General features: G+C 40.7%; 1 protein-coding gene across 3 annotated transcripts in view; it reads right to left on the reverse strand.

The window, feature by feature from the left end:
- LOC110520100 (serine/threonine-protein kinase tousled-like 1-B) overlaps positions 1-17,240 on the reverse strand; it is a 36,762-nt gene that overhangs the window by 13,163 nt on the left and 6,359 nt on the right. Inside the window, exons 1-2 of one of the 3 annotated variants that reach the window (XM_021597150.3) lie at positions 15,889-16,149; positions 15,621-15,736 (exon numbers count right to left, since the gene is read on the reverse strand). The exons of 1 other annotated variant lie outside the window; for it this stretch is intronic. In XM_021597150.3, the coding sequence (XP_021452825.1) occupies positions 15,621-15,729 (109 nt within the window). In that variant the 5' untranslated portion in view covers positions 15,730-15,736; positions 15,889-16,149. Of the gene's footprint in view, positions 1-15,620; positions 15,737-15,888; positions 16,150-17,240 lie in introns of those variants that run through there. One more of the 3 variants, XM_021597148.3, reaches the window with a different exon arrangement.

Below are 17,240 nucleotides of genomic sequence, written 5' to 3' on the forward strand. Positions count from 1 at the left end.
TGAATAAATACTCAATATACTTTGAGTAGTTCATGACCCTAGGGTGGCAATACAAATAAGTTCTTTCAAAATGGAGCTTCAACAACTCTAAACAAAAATACATTTCTGCACTTCTATCATTTCCACAAAGCATGATACGAGCCAAAATAAATCTAGACCTAGTTAACTGGTGGAATCATGGAAATTATGATTAATCTAATTCTATAGTTGGAAACAGTGGGAAGCACCTAGAATAAATTGTCTGACGTGAATAAGTCAGTGAGGAATTATTGACAGAGTAAGAACCAGTGTTGGTCAGTGTTTCCAGGTGACCCTAATTAGATGTTACATGTTCTCTTACTTCATGTAGCTAGTTAGGTGAATGAATATGTTGGCTACTACTCTCTGATAAGCAGGTTTGTGCAGTGGTATCTTATCTAGGCCTACATCAGAATCGGTACCAGGCCGTATTAGCCAACTAGCTGTGTTTGCTCTGACTCTTAGTACATTTAGCAAGCTAGCGATTAGCATTAGCATCGAAAAAAAATATTATAGCAAAACCTTGCTAATAAAAGACAAGAAAGTGCTTGGTCCAACAACTGCTCTCTCCTTGAGTGACAGGGGGCAGGGCTTGGTGTGGTTAGTGGCATTCAGCAGCAGGGAGAGATGAGTCAAATATAAAACAGAGTAAACTATCACAGACCCCTTTCTGTGTTTACAAATGAGGGAGATGTGCGCAAGTTGGTGGCAGAACACCAGTTCTTATTGAACGCCAGCAACAACAGAAAATCTGTGCGTGACGTCAGTGTTGTGGTGTACTGGAAAAGAGTTTATTTAGCAAACCAAACATTGAAACACTAATAGAAGATAAAGTAAAAACTCAAACTGGTCTGTGCATCAATACCGGTATACAGTAAAATATGGCATACCACCCAGCCCTGTTCAGGTTACACCAGTTTAGTTTATGACTCAATATTCTGGACAAAAATGGATGAAACTAAGGCTGGGAATGTCAATACAATCATCTGTGGATCTATTGGGGCGGTATGCAAATTTAAGTGGGTCTAGAGTGTCAGGTAAAGTGGAGGTGATATAATCCTTAACTAGTGTCTCAAAGCACTTCATGATGACAGAAGTGAGTGCGATGGGGCGACAGTCATTTAGTTCAGTTACCTTTTCTTTCTTGGGTACAGGAATAATGGTGGACATCTTGAAGCAAGTGGGGACAGCAGACGGCTGTTCGTAAACACTTCAGCCAGCTGGTCTGCGCATGCTCAGAGAACACAGCTAGGGATGACGTCTGGGCCGGCAGCCTTAAATGTCTTATTAATAATAATAATAATAATAATAATAATAATAATAATAATAATAACGGCCACGGAGAATGAGAGCCCACTGAGAGTCCTCCGGAGCGGGCGTGTCAATGACACAGTGTTATCCTCAAAGTGGGCGAAGGTGTTTAAGCTTGTCCTGGAGCAAGACTGTCCGCGACGTGGCTGGTTTTCGCTTTGTAATCTGACTGCCTGGAGTCCCTGCCACATACGTCTCATGTCTGAGCCGGTAAATTGCAACTTCACTGTCTCTGTAATGACATTTTGCCTGTGATTGTCTACGAAGGGCATAAGTGCACTGTTTGTATTCTACCATATTCCCAGTCACCTTGGTTAAACGCTTTCAGTTTTGCATGAATGCTGCCATCTATCCACAGTTTTTGGTTTGGGTAGGTTTTAATAGCCAGTGGGAACAACCCGCCATTTACACTTCCTGATGAACTCAGTCACCGTGCACGTCAATGTTATTCTCGAAGGCAACCCGGAACATATCCCAGTCTGCGTGATCAAATCTTTAAACAATTCAATTGGTCAGACCAGTATAGCATAGACCTTAGCACAGGTAATTCCTGTTTGGGTTTCTGCCTATAGGAAGGGAGGAGCAGAATGGAGTCATGATCTGATTGCCAAAGGGAGGGCGTTGTAGCCATCCCGGAAGGGAAAGTAACACATGTTTTTGAAGCGCTACAGTACTACAGGCAATGTCTTGATAAAACTTTGGGAGTGTTTTCCTCAAATTTGCTTTGTTAAAGGCCCGAGCAACAATAAATTGCGGCCTCAGGATGTGTGGTTTCCAGTTGACACAAAGTCCAGTGTAGTTCCTTGAAGGCCGTGGTGGTATTGGCTTGAGGGGGAATATACACGGCTGTGATTATAACATAAGAGAATTGTCTTGGGAGGTAATATGGTCGTCACTTGATTGTGAGGTATTCTAGGTTGGGTAAACAAAAGGACGTGAGGTCCCTGTACGTTATCACAATCACACCATGAGTAGTTAATCATACACCTACACCTTTCTTCTTCTTCCCGGGGAGTTATTTTTTCCCCATCTGTTCGATGTACTGAGAACCCAGCTGGCTGTATGGACGGGCACAGTATATAAGGAGTCATGATTCCGTAAACCAGTATGTTACAGTCCCCAGATAAACATCACGGAGCTGAGCTCATCTACTTTACTGTCCAGGGACTGAACATTAGCAAGTAATATACACACGGAAGCGCTGGATGAAGTCCACGCCGAATACCTCTTCCCGCCGGAAGCGTCTTGGAGTAGCCTCTGGGATAAGTTTGATTACCAGTTGTGCATTTGGTTTGCTAATTTAGTAGCTAGTTAGCCATCTAGCGGAATAGTTTGCTTCATCCAAAATGAAGCATTTGCAGAAATAAGGGAGTACTCTCACATAGTAGTATATGTGAGTTTCTCTTTCAAATAATCCCCTGGCCTTGTACACAGCTAATAGCTAACATTATCCAAAGTAAGCAACCCTATCAGTAGCTAGCTAAGTAACAGCACAGATTAAAAATGATCAGGCCTACTGGACATCTTACTGTAGAAATGATTGTTGAAAACAAGTCTAGGTTGGAACTAGAGGTCGACCAATGATTTTTCAACACCGATACAGATTATTGGGGGACCAAAAAAAGCCGATACCGATTAGTCGGACTATTTACATTTTTAAAACGTATTTGTAATAATGACAATTACAACAATACTGAATGAACACTTATTTTAACTTAATAGAATACATCAATCAAATCAATTTAGCCTCAAATAAATAAACATGTTCAATTTGGTTTAAATAATGCAAAAACAAAGTGTTTGGAGAAGAACGTTTCAGTTCCTTGCTCAGAACATATGAAAGCTGGTGGTTCCTTTTAACATGAGTCTTCAATATTCTCAAGAAAGAAGTTTTAGGTTATTACAGGAATTATAGGACTCTCCATACCATTTGCATTTCATATACCTTTGACTATTGGATGTTCTTATGTTCACTATACTATTGCCAGTGTAACAGTATAGCGTCAGTCCCTCTCCTCGCCCCTACCTGGGCTCGAACCAGGAACACATCGACAACAGCCACCCTCGAAGCATCGTTACCCATCGCTCCACAAAAGCTGCGGCCCACAAAATCCCCTCTGCAAGGGGAACAACTACTCCAAGTCTCAGAGCGAGTGATGTTTGAAACGCTATTAGCGCGCACCCCACTAACTAGCCAGCCATTTCACATCGGTTACACCAGCCTAATCTCGGGAGTTGATAGGCTTGAAGTCATAAACAGCGCAATGCTTGAAGCATTGCGAAGAGCTGCAGGCTAACGCACGAAAGTGCTGTTTGAATGAATGCTTACGAGCCTGTTGCTGCCTACCACCGCTCAGTCAGATTGCTCTATCAAATCATAGACTTAATTATAACATAACACACAGAAATACGCACCGTAGGTCATTAATATGGTCAAATCCGGAAACGATAATTTCTAAAATAAAACGTTTATTCTTTCAGTGAAATATAGAACCGTTCCGTATTTTATCTAACGGGTGGCATCCATAAGTCTAAATATTCCTGTTACATTTCACAACCTTCAATGTTGTCATAATTACGTAAAATTCTGGCAAATTAGTTCGCAACGAGCCAGGCAGCCCAAACTGTTGCATATACCCTGACTCTGCATGCAATGAACGCAAGAGAAGTGACAATTTCCCTAGTTTAATATTGCCTGCTAACATGAATTTCTTTTTACTAAATATGCAGGTTTAAAAATCTATACTTCTATGTATTGATTTTAAGAACGGCATTGATGTTCATGGTTAGGTACATTCGTGCAACGATTATGCTTTTCGCAAATGCGCCTTTGTTAAATCATCCCCATTTGGCGAAGTTGGCTGCCTTTGTTAGGAAGAAATAGTCTTCACAGTTCACAACGAGCCAGGCGGCCTAAACTGCTGCATATACCCCGATTCTGTTGCACAGAATGCAAGAGAAGTGACACAATTTCCCTAGTTAAAAGAAATTCATGTTAGCAGGCAATATTAACTAAATATGCAGGTTTAAAAATATATTCTGTGTATTAATTTTAAGAAAGGCGTTGACGTTTATGGTTAGGTGCACATTGGTGCAACGACGGTGCTTTTTTTGCGAAAGTGCTTGTTAAATCACCAGTTTGGCGAAGTAGGCTATGATTCAATGCTAAATTAACAGGCACCACATCGATTATATGCAACGCAGGACAAGCTAGATCAACTAGTAATATCATCAACCATGTGTAGTTAACTAGTGATTATGTTAAGATTTATTGTTTTTTATAAGATACATTTAACTTCTCTTGAGATACCCTAGGGTAGGGTGCACTATTTTCACCTCCGGATGAAAAGTGTGCCAAAAGTAAACTGCCTGCTACTCAGGCCCAGAAGCTAGGATATGCATATAATTGCTAGATTTGGATAGAAAACACTAAAGTTTCCAAAACTGTTCAAATAATGTCTGAGTATAACAGGCGAAAACCTGAGAAATATCCATCCAGGAAGTAGGATTTTTTGTTTGTTTGTAGTTTTCTATTCAATGCCATTACAGTATCCATTGACGTAGTACTCAAATTGCAGTTCCTATGCCTTCCACTAGATGTCAACCGTCTTTAGAAATAGTTTCAGGCTTGTATTCTGAAAAATGAGGGAGTAAGACCCGTCAATGACTGGACCCTAAAGTGTCAGAGAGCTTTTTCATGCGCAATCCCGAGAGCGCACCTTTCTCGTTTACCTTTTATATTGACAACGTTATTGTCCGGTTGAATTATTGATTATTTAGGCTAAAAACCTGAGGATTGAATATAAACATCGATACAATTTGGATTTTTTTGTCTGCCTGTTGTGACTGCGTTTGAGCCTGTGGATTACTGAAGAAAACGTGTGAACAAAACGGAGGTGTTTGAGTATAAAGAGAGTCTATCGAACAAAACTAACATTTATTGAGTAAATGAATGTCTGAGTGCAACCATATGAAGATCAAAGGTAAGTGATTAATTTTCTCTCTATTTCTGACTTGTGTAACTCTTCTACTTGGCTGGTTACCGTTTAATGATTTGTCTGCTAGGCGATGTTCTCAAATAATCGCATGGTATGCTTTTGCCGTAAAGCCTTTTTGAAATCTGACACCGTGGTTGGATTCACAAGAAGTTCATCTTTAAACCTATGCATAACACGTATGTTTTCTGAATTTTTATAATCAGTATCTGTTTTTGAATTTGGCGCTCTGCAATTTCACTGGAAGTTGGTCAGGTGGGACGCTACCGTCGCACGTACCCTAGAAAGGTTAATGCTAGCTAGCAACTTACCGTGGCTCCTTGCTGCACTCGCATAACAGGTCGTCAGTCTGCCATGCAGTCTCCTCGTGGAGTGCAATGTAATCGGCCATAATCGGTGTCCAAAAATGCTGATTACCGATTGTTATGAAAACTTCAAATAGGCCCTATTAAATTGGCCATTCCGATTAATCGGTCGACCTCTAGTTGGAACCGTTGCTGTTAAAATACAAGTAATAATTTTTATTCTGAACTGGAATAAACTGATTGCTTCAAAAAGTATCTCGTTTCAAACACAGTTCTGGGTTGCTCATCTACAGCAGGAAGCAGTCTCCTGCCTAACTGAGAACGCAGTAAATGTTCTGGTCCTGTTTGGCACCAAATACCCATGTCAGTCAGGGTTCTCAACTCTGGATTACTTAAACAAGTACAGAAACAGTCTCAATGCTGAGTGTTACACTGTCAGAAACTGAGCCCAGAATAGACCTACTTGTTGAAACACCTCTAATTAGGACTGTGTGTGTGTGTGTGTGTTTTAACGGTCTACATCCGTGTGATTGAAATTAAAAAATATATTTTAAAGCTATTTAACTAGGCAAGTCAGTTAAAAACAAATCCTTATTTACAAGGACGCCCTACCCTGGACGACGCTGGGATAATTGTGCACATCCCTATTAGACTTCCAGGCTGTATCACCTCCGGCCGTGTTTGGATCAGTTTATTCCAATTCAGAATAAATAAAAAAAAGGGACTATTTTAACAGCAACAGCTCCAACCTTGACTTTCGACAATAATTTCTACAGTAAGATGTACATTAGGCCTGATCATTTCTCATCTGTACTGTTACTTAGTGCAACCCTATCAAAAAGCCTGCGTGTCTGTTCTGTTATCAATCAGTTTGTTCCTTCAGAATGAATTTTTTTTAATTTAATTTTAAACCGCAACAGTTCCAACAGACAGATATGTAAGAGTTTTTAAAATGGAGGAAAATAAACATTACTAGCTATTTATATGGCCATTTCATTTCATTGTTATTTGTTTGTCTATATGCATTAAACAAATGCAATAAGGGCAATGAAATGTACCAATATTTACATATAGTTGCATATGTTCTTAAGCTTGGGTCCCAGGAAAAACACAGAATTTCTAATTCGGGTCCCAGGCTAAAAAAGTTTAAGAACCCCTGATCTAAAGTCACACTGTTGCTACCGCCTGTAAAAACTCAGTCCAGTTCAAAGTGAATGATGGCGGGCCCTTGTGGCAAATGGCTTATTTGCATAAAGGCCTACTGTAGCTCTGGTTGGCTATGGCACACCGGTCTGTGTAGACTCCCAACCTGGATGAGGCCAATGTTTAGGTTTTATTTACTCCATTGTCCAAACGCACGGTCTGCTTTTTCACTAGATCGCTATAGAATTTTCACATTTACAGACTGTTTGGGAATGACAGTATGAAAACAATCAAATATGTACTCGCTTGTCAGGTAACGTAAAACAGCTGTCATTCTTCCTGGGGGTTAAAAGGGGTCCTAAAATTCCAAATCAAACAACTAAATGATGTTCTTAGTAACAGTTTAGACTCTTAAGGATTAACTGCAAGGTAACGTCGGGATTGACTAGGAATCCTGAAGACCTTCAGAATACGCTTGAAGATCAGTCCTAAGGAATACCCCAACCATATAAGGTTGCATAGAATCTGTTAAAAGGCATTATCAAAGAGCTATCCACTTGGTTAAAACTAAAGGATGTGATAAAGCAAAACTAATGAGGATTGTTCCCTTGTCACGCACAAAACAGCTGAAAGCAATTTCCTGAAGTCTGAAATGTTTAATAGGCAAAATGTCTGGTTACATCATGTCTGAACAGAGAAAGGGAGATGCAATGTCCTAAATTTATACTCACGATAACATTTTATAAAACACTAAAATAGCTTAATCCCAGTACATGGGATTACATGACCACATTCTGCATGGTGAGTGTTCAAGGCAAACATGACACTAGGTGCTCTATATCAAGAGACTTGTGTAATATATAAATAAGTATGTGGACAGCCCTTCAAAATTAGTGGATTAGGCCATTTCAGCCACACCCATGGCGGACAGGTGTATAAAATCAAGCACACAGCCATACAATCTCCATAGACAAACATTGGCAGTAGAATGGCATTACTGAACAGCTCAGTGACTTTCAACGTAGCAGTCATACGATGCCACCTTTCCAACAAGTTAGTTAGTCAAATTTCTACTCTGCTAGAGCTGCCCTGGTCAACTGTAAGTGCTGTTATTGTTAAGTCAAAACGTCTAGGAGCAACAACGGCTCATTCGCAAAGTGATAAGCCACAAGCTCACAGAACGAAACTAGAGGTCGACCAATTATGATTTTTCAACACATATACCGATTATTGGAGGACCAAAAAAGCCGATAATTATTATTATTTTTTTTTATTTTTTAAACGTCCGATTCTTTATTTGTAATAATGACAATTACAACAATACTGAATGAAAACATAATATAATACATCAATAAAATCAATTAAGCCTCAAGTTAATAACGAAACATGTTCAATTTGGTTTAAATAATGCGAAAGTAAAAGTGCAATATCTGCCATGTAAGAAAGCTAACGTTTCAGTTCCTTGCTCAGACAGGACATGAGAACATTTGAAAGCTGGTGGTTCCTTTTAACATGAGTCTTCAATATTCCCAGGTAAGAAGTTTAGGTATTATAGGACTATTTCCCTCTATACCATTTGTATTTCATTAACCTTTGACTATTGGATGTTCTTATAGCCAGTTTAGTATTGCCAGTGTAACAGTATAGCTTCCGTCCCTCTCCTCGCTCCTCCCTGGGCTCGAACCAGCACCACAATGACAACAGCCAACCATGCAGAGCAATCAACTACTAGAACGCTCAGAATGAGTGACGTTTGAAACGCTATTAGCGCGCGTTAACTAGCTAGCCATTTCACTTTGGTTACACCAGCCTCATCTCGGGAGTTAAACAGCGCAGGACGCACAACGAAGAGCTGCTGGCAAAACGCAAAGAAAGTGCTGTTTGAATGAATGTTTACCACCAATGTTTACCACCGCTCAGTACTTAGATACTTGTATTCTCAGTCAGGTTATATGCAACGCAGGACACGCTAGATAATATCATCAACCATGTGTAGTTAACTAGTGATTATGATTGATTGTTTTTATAAGATAAGTTTAATGCTAGCTAGCAACTTACCATGGCTTACTGCATTCGCGTGAAAATAAAAGAGCCGCACACTAGGAGCTCAGATGCAAAAATGTAATACCAAAGATGACAGCCAAGCTGTCTTCATCAGGGTATAATCACAAACACTGCGGGATGACTCGTTTATATAGTGTCAAAAGACACAGGTGTCTGTAATCATGGCCAGGAGTGGCCTAATATCATTGGTTAATAATCAAATATTAAAATGTCATACAAAGAACAGCATACAAACAAATGGATAGCATACGATCATAGATTAATTTGACTATACAAGTTTACATTACAAACAATTACAATGGCAAAGTCACAATAATCACAAGAATGGCTTCAGATCAAAGTCTAAGTTGAGACCGAAGGGCACACGGGTCTTTAAATCAAAGATCCAGGCAGCCTCTCGTTTTAACAATAAATTATCAAGGTCACCCCCTCTCCTAGGGAGGATGACATGTTCGATGCCAATATAACGCAGAGACGAAATCGAGTGGCCTGCCTCCAAGAAGTGGGCCGCAACTGGATAAGTAAAGTTTTTACACCTAATGGTGCTACGATGCTCTGAGATACGTACTTTTAATTTGCGCTTTGTTTTACCCACATCATTTTTACCACAAGGACAAGTTATAAGATAAATAACTGCCTTAGTGGAGCACGTAATAACACCTTTTATTGGGATCGATTTCCCTGTTTGTGGGTGTTTGAAGGATCTACATAAGTGCCATTGCATTGAGCACAGCCATTACATTTGTAATTTCCATCCAGTAGGGGCGCAAATAGACGTTATTCAGGAATATCTTGGGGTGGTAAATCAGAGTTTACCAATTGGTCTTTCAGATTTCTGCCCCGCGAGAATGCATTCCTTGTGGAGTGCAACGAGAGAGAGACAGGTCGTTATTGCGTTGGATTAGTTAACTGTAAAGATGCAAGATTAAATCCCCCGAGCTGACAAGGTGAAACTGTTGTTCTGCCCCTGAACAAGGCAGTTAACCCACCGTTCCTAGGCAGTCATTGAAAATAAGAATGTGTTCTTAACTGACTTGCCTAGTTAAAGGTTAAAAAAAATACAAAAATTGTATTTGGCAAATCGGCGCCCAAAAATACCGATTTCCGATTGTTATGAAAACTTAAAATCTAAACAAAACCACCTAAGAGTAATCTTTCCTCAGTTGCAACACTCACTACAGAGTTCCAAACTGCCCCTGGAAGCAACGTCAGCACAAGAACTGTTTGTAGGGAGCTTCATGAAATGGGTTTCCATGATCGAGCAGCCGCACACAAGCCTATGCTCAACATGCGCAATGCCAAGCGTCAGCTGGAGTGATGTAAAGCTCGCCGTCATTGGACTCTGGAGCAGTGGAAACACATTCTCTGGAGTGATGAGCCACGCGACACCATCTGGCAGGCCAATGGAAGAACCTGGGTTTGACGGATACCAGGAGAACGCTACCTGCCCCAATGCATAGTGCCAACTGTAAAGTTTGGTGGAGAAGGAATAATGGTCTGGAGCTGTTGTTCATAGTTCGGGCTAGGCCACTTAATCTTAAAGCTACAGCATATAATGACATTCTAGACGATTATGTGCTTCCTACTTTGTGGCAACAGTTTGGGGAAGGCCCTTCAGCATGACAATGCCCTGGTGTACAAAGCAAGGTCCATACAGAAATGGTTTGAGATAGTCATGAATGAACTTGACTGGCCTGCACAGATTCCTGACCTCAACCCTGTCGAACACCTTAGGGATGAATTGGAACTCCGACTGGGAGCCAGGCCTAATCGACCAACATCAGTGCCCGACCTCAGTAATGCTCGTGGCTGAATGGAAGCAAGTCCCCGCAGCAATGTTCCAACATCTAGGGAAAGCCTTCCCAGAAGAGTGAGACTGTTAAAGCAGAAAAATGTAGGGACCAACATCATATTAATGCCCATGATTTTGGAACGAGACGGTCAACAAGCAGCTATCCACATACTTTTGGGTCATGTAGTGTATGAGTTTCGATAATAGCCTATGCTAGATCTTTATCATTTGACATGTAAACAAGGATTTAAACTAGTAAACTACATCCTAGACAGAGAATAGGATTGGACTGTCTCCCTAAAGCCTAAAGGCCTCTGGGAGACAGCTGACATAGCCTTGCTCTAACAAGCGCTCCATTTTGTATCAACAAAGGGCTATGAGGTCTCTTAACACCTGTTCAGTCAGTGCATCATGTCTGCTGCAACACTTCCTCTGTCAGAGCACAGATAGGACTAATGCCAGAGAGACACTGATTATTTACATATATCTTACCAAATGCAATGACGGTCAAAAGTGAATCTACATCTCGAGTACTGTCATAAATCTTCTGAATTCTGCTCAACTATCCAGTAAAGTTAAAGACAGGGTGGAGGAAACGCCTAAATAAAAGCCAAAGCTCTAGATGTATATCCTTTACAGACATCAGGTTTCCTCAGAGCAGTCAGTGTGTCCAGTACAAGCCCCTTTACTCTGGCCAGTACAGTTCATGGTGGTTTCCCACCAGCTTGTGGTTTACAGCACCCACAGACAAGACGACACAGTTCCTCCACCTTGTCTAATATGAGCCTGGAGAACAATGCAGGCCTGTCTCCAAGACAATTCCCACAAGTGTAGTAGGCCCAAGGGACCTGGGCCTGGCTGTTTCACTTGGCTTTGACAGAGTGCACCAACGTATCAGAGCTGGAACAGAGAAAAAAAAAACATGTACATCAAATTCTTCTCTGGCAGTTCTCTTAAAATCAAACACCCTTACATCAACCTATCAACTAAACTACAAAATACGTTGTTCTGAAGAAAAAAATGTCTGCGAGAGCTAGACTGTCGAAAACTAGGCCAGATAATGTTTCCCTACATTGATCGCTCATTAGTGCTACTGTTTTTAAAAGTGCTGCCACCAGTGACATGGCAATTGTAATTTGTTCCCTGTACTGGCTTCACATCAAAATCCAAAAGAACCATCTGGCTACCCATCGTTTCAATTCACTTTCCTCACCTACAATTTCAAATTCCCCTGAGAAACGGAACACTCCTGTTCATCTTACAAAAATGTCCACTGCAAGAAAAATATTTCATTGCCAGGGCATAGCCTAATTGTATAGCTCATATCATATACGTGCTACCATTCTATGACGTCAACTACCCTGTAATCTATATTAGAGTTTGCTTTTCATCTGCAGTCTGTGGATGCTGCAATACCAGATGCAGGCAGTCTCTCTAAAGTGAAATACGCAAAAGAAAGAAAAAGACAACACCCTGGGGACAAAGGATCAGATACCACAGCAGGTTCCAAGACACCCAAGATGGATGCCCCTTAAGCTCATTTGTGGAGTAGAGGTGAAATAAATGTGGTGCACTTGGGCTCTGGGGAATCAATGTACAAACCCAGGACAGTGCAACAATGTTATGCAGCTCCTTTTGGAAAGATGAATTTGATTTAATATAATTGTATGTAACAGCTGCCCAAGTGGAACTTGTGGAATAAGGTATTTTGTATGTTTCACCAATACTGTAATAAGCAGCAGATATGCACAACAATAACATAGTTAATCAAAAGTAGAAAAGTTGAAAGAATGTGACAAAATGAAAAGACAGCCATCATTTACAATACAGCCTAACAAAAACAAGAGAGGTTAAGGTGATGGGGAGTACGGTAATGTTATGGCTTGCCAGTAGATATTTCAGTGCAACATGAAGTAACTTGAGAAATGTCATGTAAGGATGATGTAACACAGTAAATAATACTTGACTTAAATGCCAAATATCTACTTCAGATCTAGGTTGTCATGTCACTTTCATTTCCTTATGATGGTCTGAAGAACCAGGCTACTAGACACGGCTCTCACTTTACAGCAGCATCTCAGTGCACTCTCATACGCACCACCATTAACTTGGTAGTAAACACAAAACAAAAACTATGGTTCTCTTAAAATAAAAGCATAATCTTGCGTTAAGCGTTTTCATATTTAAAAAAGCCAGGAAAGCATGGAGTGTAAACTCTCTCTCTTTGGCAAGGAGGGATGATTTCCTAGACATTCTGCATAAATAAGTATCCAATACATTCCAAGCAACCAAATTCAAGCCCCTGCACAAGCCAGTGGTTGAACCCTTAGAATGCTGTGGATGTCATTTGAGCTCCATGCTGTGCAACATAGTGTCCACCTGTTGACGGACAGACACTTGGACAGTCATTCAAAAATTCCTTTGGCATAAGACTAGGCCTATAGCTTAGATTCAGATCAAAATAAGTGGCACAATTTGTATAAAGCCATCAGAAAATGTATTCTGGGTTACAATACTTTGACAACTCTCAACTATAGGCTAACTAGAGGATGCAGTTAATCTACTCATATTTCAACACTAAATGTTTTCCCATGCATGTAGGTCTTAATGTCTAATTAGGTAGTGAACAGAGTAAGTTTAGTACGCATTAGACAATTGTACTACTTTGATGCAGTTTAGTCTACTTTCTTCACATCAGTGGCCTTCTATACTAAGGGGTACTGTGCTCAGTATTTTTTGGGTTACAAACTAAAAAAAATATAGCCATCTAAAGAATGTTACCAACTAGCACAATGTCTAGAAATCAGTTAATCACTGCTGACAGAACATTTGCTCTAAATACATTACATGACAAAAAGTATGTAGACACCTGGTGGTCAAACATCTCATTCCAAAATTCTGGGCATTAATATGGAGTTGGTCCCCCCTTTGCTGCTATATAACAGCCTCCACTCTTCTGGAAGGCTTTCCACTAGATGTTGGAAGATTACTGCGGGAACATGCTTCCATTCAGGCACAAGCATTAGTGAGGTCGGGCACTGATGTTGGGCAATTAGGCCACGCTCGCAGTCGGCATTCCAATTCATCCCAAAGATGTTTGATGGGGTTGAGGTCAGGGCTCTGCAGCCCAGTCCTTCCACACTGATCTCGACAAACCATTTCTGCATGTACCTCGCTTTGTGCACGGGGGCATTGTCATGCTGAAACTGGAAAAGGCCTTCCCCAAACTGTTTCCACAAAGTTGGACGCACAGAATCGTCTGGAATGTAATAGCGTAGCCCTAACCATGAAAAACATCCCCAGACCATTATTCCTCCTCCACCAAACTTTACCATTGGCACAATTGGGGCAGTTAGCGTTCTCCTGGCATCCGCCAAACCCAGATTGGTCCGTTGGCTGCCAGATGGTAAAGCATGCTTTTTCACTCCAGAGAACACGTTTCCACTGCTCCAGAGTCTAATTGCGGGGGGGGGGGTTGAATTTAGAAGACACCCAGTTAAAATTTTAACATTTTTCTCCACGAAGGTATCCAAGCATGTACACTGCCATCTTGTCCATTTCATATCTTCTCTCATTGAGACAGGTGGGTGTCCACCCCAAAGTGCTACATATCATCGCACTCTGGATCAATGAGAGAAGATTTGAAAATAGACATTATTGTGGCATACACATTGGCAGGCCAGTCTACTTTCCACATCATTTAACACCTGATTTACAAAACGCACATCAATAGGTAGTCCAGGTAAGTCATGACATGGCACAAGTGGGTCTTTCTTTGTTCTCTATTGCTCCTTAAGCAAAGGGGAGGCCAATGACATAACGTCCCATAAAACCAACTCCATGAATGCCCTATTCGTTGAAGTTGGCAGTCGTGCCTAAAAAATAAACATTGTTTTTACCCTTTCGTGTGTGTAGTTTCCTGTATTTATCCTTGGGATATCGCTCTTCAACAGGAAATGTTCAAAAACGCACTGGAGGATGTCTTTAAGGCCGTCAAATGATCCGTGCTAGGCCAAACAGTACCTAACATGTAATGGCTAATGAGCATCACATTAGCCCGCTACATCTAGACTTGTGTCAGAAGTAATACACTGCCCAATTACAAACTATTGCCACCGTCCTGTCCACGCAAGCCATTGAAAATACCACGGTGTGCCCTCATTGTAATAGTTGGATACCTAATTTAGTCAAGGAGTGCAATACAATTTTGATTATAACCCCCAGTTTCTGAATCTGATATGGTCAATTGTACATTGGGTTTCCACAGCACAGTGTACCTAGCTGGTTACTGCAATAAAAAGGTGTCATCCCGACTTCGTGTCAAAGGAGGGTCGCCAGACATGCATTAGCTAGCTATCGATATGTTGTTGAGATATACATTTGAAAATCATTTCATACAGTCCACAGAATTCCGTTTAGATCTGGCAATACTGAATCCATAGGTCCATGTCATCTCTCGACCCTGATTTAAATCTGACATTAGCTTGCTGTCTAGCAAATACAACATTCAACAACCGATAATAACTAGCTAGCTAACGCTGTCAACGTAGCTAGCCGGTGGAGACAGCTAGCTAGCAGTATGTAGTTATTAAACTACCTAGCTATATTAGCTGGATAGCAAATTCTCTAGTGTTGATAACTTAGGCTACATCAGTTCTGTAGTCAGTTAGCCAATTAGCTAACTACTCCACTTCAGCATGTAAACATCTACAATCTTCACTTATATTGCAAACAAAGAACAAATGTATCAGTAGTTTAGGTACTGTGGCTAACGTTAACTAGCTAACGTTCCTCATGTGTTATTTCTCATGGACATTTGCAGACACCACCAGCAAACACTCGTCTGTAGTGGCTAGCTAGCAGGCTGCTGCACACCATGGCTTCGGTGTTACTCAGTTGCAATTCATTTCAAGATGGCTCTTAACACGTACCACAAAACGACACAAAACATGTAACTAGCAAATACTTTTGTTTCAATAATATTATTTTTACCTCCCTTGGCCTTCACCACTGCCGTGATATGTTGCTGAGAAAGGGACGTGGAGATCTGGGACCAAGATGGCGTCCCCTCCAAACTTCCACTGTTACTTTGGACACTCATCAAGCTACTTTTTGAAACGACAAAGCAAACAAACACTGCTGTCAGTGGCAGTGAAATCTTGTGATTTAAAAAAAATCCTGGCAATATTTAGACATTTGTCCAGCTACCATCGGTAACCTCACAAAATGTTGGAATGTAACATTTTTGGACACAACCCACCTTAAGAGCTCTGCGGTGGATCTTTAAGTTCCCTTTGTAAAATGAACTTAATAAGCTACCTTACATCAAACGTCACGCATCGTGTGCAAACATTATCGCGAGGTTCATGCTCCTAGGCAAAAATGTCACTAGTGAAAAAGCCATCCAAATTTTGTGGAATAGAATATAGTAATTTATATACTGTATTATCAGTGTACATTTCATTTAGAAATGGATACAGCAGTATATAGACATGCACACACATGATACAATATGTAATACAAACATAGCCGCGGGAAGTAGGGGTGCTGCAGCACCCCTTGAAAAATCTTGAAGCAAAGAATATATATATATATATATATATATATATATATATAGCTCGTCTGTATATGCACTTGGGCCTTTACTAGTCCTGTATTAGTCGGACTGATATATAACCATCTATAACAGGAATCATCTACTAGATTCAGCTATTTTTTCTTGAGCGGATGGTCAGGGGGCTGGAACATAATTACACATAATTTCTAGACTGCAAATTGACCGCAAACATTTTGTTATATATTTTTTTATTTAACCTTTATTTAACTACGCAATAAGCCCTAACATATATAATATTTTGCTAAAACAATAATTTTGCACCTTGCTAACATTGCTATGATATCACATATATCGCTCTATTATGCGTGGGAATACTTTGGAACATTTTTCCAAAATTAAATCACTTGGTGGCGCAGTGGTCTAGGGCACTGCATCACAGTGCTAGCTGTGCCACCAGAGACTCTGGGTTCGCGCCCAGGCTCTGTCGCAGCCGGCCGCAACCGGGAGGCACGTGGGGCAACGCACAATTGGCCTAGTGTCATCCGGGTTAGGGAGGGCTTGGCCGGCCGGGAGGGATATCCTTGTCTCATCGCGCACTAGCGACTCATGTGGCAGGCCAGGCGCAGTGCACACTAACCAGGTCACCAGGTGTGCGGCTTGGTTGGGTTGTGTTTCGTCTCTCCCGAGCCCGTACGGGAGTTGTAGTGATGAGACAATATAATAACTACTAACAATTGGATACCACGAAAAGGGGGTAAAATACACCAATAAATAAATAAATATCTTGGAGCTGATTTGCTGGTGTTCTTAAATGTCCAACATAAAAATTTTAAAAAATGTAAACTTGGGGGGTCAAATAAGATCCCCCACAGTCCGAATTTGAGTATCTGTTATAAAAGTATAAATGAGGTCCCAAGAACTTTTAGCACTATGAAATACCTACAAGTATTTTTTTTAACCTAGAGTTAGAAAATAAGCAAACATAAAAGCACACAATAAAGCTACTGAATCATTTTTATTCAAACAGTTTACTGCTAAACAAACAGGAAACCTCT

The sequence above is a fragment of the Oncorhynchus mykiss genome, chromosome 3, assembly GCF_057628025.1.
Source record: "Oncorhynchus mykiss isolate SJ-2025 chromosome 3, ASM5762802v1, whole genome shotgun sequence".
NCBI classification, from domain to species: domain Eukaryota; kingdom Metazoa; phylum Chordata; class Actinopteri; order Salmoniformes; family Salmonidae; genus Oncorhynchus; species Oncorhynchus mykiss.